This window comes from Microtus ochrogaster, chromosome 10 (assembly GCF_000317375.1).
Source record: "Microtus ochrogaster isolate Prairie Vole_2 chromosome 10, MicOch1.0, whole genome shotgun sequence".
NCBI classification, from domain to species: Eukaryota; Metazoa; Chordata; class Mammalia; order Rodentia; family Cricetidae; genus Microtus; species Microtus ochrogaster.
In genome coordinates, this window is record NC_022016.1 from 24,610,188 (window position 1) to 24,616,206 (window position 6,019).

General features: G+C 40.7%; 1 protein-coding gene across 3 annotated transcripts in view; it reads left to right on the forward strand.

Annotated features, from left to right (window-relative positions):
* Dennd4c (DENN domain containing 4C) overlaps window positions 1-6,019 on the forward strand; it is a 98,375-nt gene that overhangs the window by 87,539 nt on the left and 4,817 nt on the right. For all 3 annotated transcript variants that reach the window (XM_026781963.1, XM_005352701.3, XM_026781962.1), the window contains 3 exons: window positions 848-1,030; window positions 1,836-2,031; window positions 4,886-5,131. In XM_026781963.1, the coding sequence (XP_026637764.1) occupies window positions 848-1,030; window positions 1,836-2,031; window positions 4,886-5,131 (625 nt within the window). The remainder of the gene's footprint in view (window positions 1-847; window positions 1,031-1,835; window positions 2,032-4,885; window positions 5,132-6,019) is intronic.

Genomic DNA, 6,019 nt, shown 5'->3' on the forward strand with positions numbered 1-6,019 from the left:
AGTGTGTGTCTGAGTAGGGAACAGATCCCTGTGGATTTCCAGCTAGTGGCTATTTTTTTTTTTCTGGTTTTTTGAGACAGGGTTTCTCTGTGGCTTTGGAGCCTGTTGTCCTGGAACTAGCTCTGTTGACCAGGCTGGTCTTGAACTCACAGAGATCCTCCTGCCTCTGCCTCCCAAGCGCTGGGATTAAAGGCGTGCACCACCATCGCCCGAGCTAGTGGCTATTTTATTATAAAGCAGTAATTCTAAGTAAGACCATTTGAAGACTTAGGGATTGGGGAAAAAAAAGAATTGATCACACACACATTTATTCTAGTATTTGGGAGGCAGAAGCTGGAAGATGACTGTGATTTGGAGTTGAAGGCCAGCCTGGTCTACATACTGTTCCAGACCAGCCAGGGCTACATAATAAGGCCCTGCTTTAAAAAATAAGTATTGTGGGTATGGGTGTATGTTTTATATGTGTGGAAAGAAGTGTGTGTGTGGATATCGCGGGCCAGCATCCTCTGGAGTTGGTTCTCTCCTTCCACTTTAGGATTCAGGGATCCAACTCAGGGCCTCAGTCTTTGCATAGCAAGCCTGTTTACTCACTGAGCTAACCTGGGCTCAAGGATTTTCTTTTTTTACAGTTCAGTGAAGATCTTTCAATTGTCATTATTCAAAAACAGTTCAAAGTTCCATAAACCAACAGAAAAATATTGAAATATTTACCACATACAAAAATTATGTGTAAGTCATTTATGGAGAAAGGGATTTTTTAAAGGCTCTTTCTTTCTTTCTTTCTTTCTTTCTTTCTTTCTTTCTTTCTTTCTTTCTTCCTCTTCTTTCTTTTGTGTTCCTTATTTAGCTTTTTCCTGAAACCAAGTACATCTGGTGACAGTTTGCAAAGTGGCAGCATTCCATCGGCAAATGAGCCCTCAGAGCACAAACCTGTGTCCAGTTCAGCAGAACCTGACTTGATCAGTTTTATGGATTTCTCAAAACACAGCCAGACCATAATAGAAGAAGCAAGCTATACAGTTGAATCAAGGTACCACAGGGTACACAGAGTTCACTGTAGGAAATGAGGTATTCCTGTAAACAGTCTGTATTAAAGACAGTCTGGCTGGGCTTGGAGATGCACAGCTAGCTGTCTGAGGGAGGGAGATTTCAAGTTCAAGGCCAATCTGTGCTCATCAGTGAGACCCTGTCCTATCCCTGCTTCTTGCCAATGTAAGTCAGATCCTGTCTCTGTTCTCAGATCGTGGCCTGGTAGAAATTAAATGCCTCTCAGCAAACTTGTATTTGCATACATTGATGAGTACTTATTTGAGATTTTGTTTAATAAAGATGAGATGATGTTTGAATAAAGCAACCGAATAGGCACCTTATTTTTTTAAAACTTATATCATGTCCTCTTACACTCCTCTCCAGTTAATTATCTGACCAGCATTTGAAATGCTTGGGAAATGTTTATTTGTTGTATGGGGAGAGGCATGGTAGAAATGAATGACAGTGCTCATATGGCTGGCAAGTGCTCTACCACTGAGCCACACCCCCAGCTTCCCATTTAATTCTTTTTTAATATTTATTTATGTATATGAGTGCTCTATCTGCATGTATGCCTTTATGCCAGAAGAGGGCATAAGACACCACTGTAGATGGCTTATGGTTGCTGAGAATTGAACTCAGGACCTCTGGAAGAGCAGCCAGTGCTCTTAACTGCTGAGCCATCTCTCCAGCCCCACATTTAATTCTTAACCGATACCAATTCTCAGGTGATTCAGGACATTTAAATTCACTGTAGATTTCTGTTGTTTTTCATGACTTAACTGCATTGCTTCATTTTTTTTAAGTGATGAAATAAAGAAAACCAGTGTTGATGTCCAAAGTGTGAAAATTTCATCTGTGCCTAATAGTTTATCTAAACGAAATGTGTCTTTGACTCGAAGTCATAGCGTTGGAGGTCCTTTGCAAAATATTGACTTCTCCCAGCGACCATTTCATGGTATTTCAACAGTTAGTCTTCCAAATAGTCTGCAAGAAGATGTGGTATGTATCATTGTAATCATACTGTATACTCTTGTAATTAAGGAACACTCCATAATTTCATAATATCACGTGAAAAGTGATAGGTACAATTTTTTTGGTGTCTCACACCTGTATTTCCAGCATTCAAGAGACTGAGACAGATTAAGGTAAGCTACCCAGGGAGTTCAAGGCTGGCTTGCTGGGGAGATGATGGCTCAGCCATTCAAGTGCTGCTGCACAAGCTTGAGAACTTGAGTTCAGATCTCCTGTACTCAGCGATGGGAAAAGCCAGGTATGATGGTACATGCCCAGTAATCCAAACACCCTGTAGATGGAGGCAGGACGATCCCTGGGCCTGTGAGAGACTTTGTCTCACAAACAAGGTAGAGAGTGATTGAGGGAAATACCTAGTGTTAAACTTTGGTCTCTATGTGCACACATACACACATAGGAACATAAACCTTTGCCAGGTATGATGCTGCATACTTGTATTCAAGAGATGGCAGGTTCAAGGTCATCTTGTCCCAAAAGTCCATAAAGAAACCAAAAACTTTTAAAACTTAAAATTACTTGTGTATGTGTGTGCACTTTGACTTTTTGAGACATAGTCTTGTTTTGTAACTCCAACTGCCCTAGTCACTATGAGATGAGGTGGCCTTCAAACTTGTGGGTATCCTCATGCTTCTATCTCCCAAATTCTGGGATTACAGGCATGTGCTACCATACCTAGCTTCAACTATTTTTTTAATATGGAAATTTTTTAAAAATGTACAAGGTCTCAACAGTGTGGTGGGTGAATACTACCATACCCAGCTCCGCTCAGTAAGTCCTGTTTCCAGCTGGCGACCATTCTTCCATGCACGTCTTTGTGTAACGAGGAGCGGCAGGCTGCATCCCCGCCACCCAGCTAGCTTATGCCCGAAATAATCACACGGAGATCTGTATTAATTGCTGCCTGGCCCATTAGTTCTAACCTCTTATTGGCTAACTCTCACATATTAGTTTAACCCATCTCCATTAATGTGTATTGCCAATTGACTGTGGCTTATTACTGGCAAGAGTCTAACCAGTGTCCGTCTCGGGGAGGAGAGCCATGGCATCTGCCACACTGCCTTCTTCCTCCCAGAATTCTGTTCTGTATTCTCCGCCCATCTAAGGGCTGCCCTATCAAAGGCCAAGGCAGTTTTCTTTATTCAACCAATGAAAGCAACACATAGAAGACCCTCCTACACCACGTCTTCATTCACTTTTCTATGCCCAGATTATTTTGAAGGCAGTTTCAAACAACATTATGCTATGTGTGATTATTTCAGCAAATATCTGTAAATGATTTTAACAGACATAATCACAATGTTATTATCATACCCCAAACCAGGTAGTCAGCAGTCAGCAGTCTTTGTTCTGACTTTCCGTCGTTATAGTAGGGTCAAATGGGGGGGAGAGGGTAGAGTGTGATTTTAGGCATCAGGGTGAAGTAAAGTTTATGCCTTTCAATTGGTTGGTAAACCTTAGTTTTTAAATTGTAGACTCCTTTTTTCTTCTCATAATTTGTTTGTTGATAAAACTAGATCCATTGGGGACTGAAGAGGTGGCTCAGGCTGTTTTTTCAGAGGACCTGGGTTCAATTAATAGCACCCACACGGCAGCTCAGAACTGCCTGTAACTCCACCTCCAGGGGATCCAAAACCCTCACACAGACGAACATACCTGCAGGCAAAACACCAGTGCACGTCAAATAAAAATAAATAAATCATTTTTAAAAAACAGCTGAAAAGCCAGATGGTGGTGACGCAGGCCTTTAATCCTAGCACTCAAGATCTCTGAGAGTTCAAGACCAGCCTGGTCTATAAGAACTATTTCCAAGACAGACTCCAAAACTACAGAGAAATGCTGTTTTGGAAAAAAAAAAGAAACCAAACAGACAACAACAACAACAACAACAAAAAAACCCAAACTGCTGTACCCTTTGTCTTAACTACTAGGGGTTCTCATAGTCTGGAGCTTTACAGTCTAGAAGCTTGGTTAGCTGAAGGGTATGCTTTGTTTGGTTTTAATTTTTTTCTTAAATTAACTTTATTTTAAAAACTTGGAAATAAAAAATATCAGACACCAAAATTAACCAGATCCAGTCTAACATCTCAGTGTACTTACTTCTCAGTGTTTGGAATAGCCATCTTGAAGTTGTGTGGCTTCGTGTTGGATTTTTTTTTTTAAACAACTTTTCATTATATAGCCCAACCTGACCCCGAGTTCAATGTATTGATTGCTGGCCTCAAATGTGAAGCAATGCTTCTGTCTTTGTCAATATATTGATTGCATTAGCCTCAAACGTGAAGCAATGCTTCTATCTTTGTCAGCCACCACTCCTAGCTAACAAAGAAAAAACCAATTATCCCATCTTTTAGAGTTGTCATAGTCACAACAGTAACTGTCACAGTTTTATTTTGTTTTTTTAAGTCTTTAAAGTCTTTTTTGGTGCTGGAGAGATGCTCAGCAGTTAAGAGCACTGGCTGCTTTTCCAGAGGTCCTGAGTTCAATTCTCAGCATCCACATGATAGCTCACAACTGTCTGTAATTCCAGTACACCTTCACACAGACAAATGTGCACATAAAATAAAAATAAATAAATAAGACATTAGCAGGGAAGTGGTACATGTTTAAAGAGTTTACTGATGTTGATTATTAATTTTTTCTGGTAATGATTTAGCTTAAGCATAATCTAGTGCATTGTTTGCTTTTGTTCATTAGCATATCTTGCTACAGATAGTAATCATCCTGAAATACAATTTAAACAGCATAGAAAAGATAATCTCATTGCAGAGTATTGGCAAACATCCAGAATTAAATAATGTCCACTTTTTATATATTTTTAAAGGACCATCTAGGAAAAAGGCCCAATCCTCCTCCTGTGTCTGTGCCCTATTTGAGCCCTCTAGTACTTCGGAAGGAACTTGAATCTTTGCTAGAAAATGAAGGTGATCAGGTCATTCATACATCCTCTTTCATCAATCAACATCCAATCATTTTCTGGAACCTGGTTTGGTATTTCAGACGTTTGGACCTTCCTAGCAACTTGCCAGGACTTATCCTCACATCTGAACATTGTAATGAAGGTGTGCAGGTGAGGAACCACCTTCTATATACCTGGACTGCCGAATGTAGTTTAAATGAGTAAGATAAGGCGAGATGGGATGGTACAGTGTTGGGATCTGAGCCTTCTGGTTTCGGGGTGGGGGTGTGTGTGTGTGTGTGTGTGTGTGTGTGTGTGTGTGTGTGTGTGTGTGTGTGTTTTAAGCTGTATAGGATCTCCATGCTTCAGAATGACTGACTTCTGTGTTCAGGCTATCAGTCACATCCCAGCCAGCAGTGAAGAGAAAATTGATATCCAAGAGCTTCTCAGAGCTCCTGGAGCTGTACCTAGTGTTTCCATGTGTATATCTATACGGCCTGGACTCAGGTTTCTCTGTCTAGCTGCACAGTTGTCTAGACAGAAGCTTTAATCATCAGGTGTCACCGTCTGTCCTGGAATATGCATGGCTGTCTTGTTTGAAAAGTCTCATCCATAACTTTCAGAGAATCAGTTAACAGTTAGGGAAGTTATGTAATTTATGTAAAGTAAATGCCTCACTAGTGATCACACTCAGGCCACCTCCAGAACCTGCCTCCTAAAGCCCTTATTGGGATCACTGTTGACAGGGAGCTGCATTTTATACATACTTTTATGATACTACACATTGGGAGACACCAGGCCCCAAACACACTTGGCACATAAGCACAGTCTTTCTTAAATATTATAAATTTTAGTTTGACTTGTTTAGCAGGTAGTGATTGAAAGAGGTTACCTTGTAAAGTTATAGACACTCTCATACTGTGTTTTACTAGACTTCGTTGTAATGATGGCTAACTTCTCCTATGCCTTTGTACCATTTATAATGTCAGAAAAACTAAACTTAAGCCGGGCGGTGGTGGCGCACGCCTTTAATCCCAGCACTCGGGAGGCAGAGGCAGG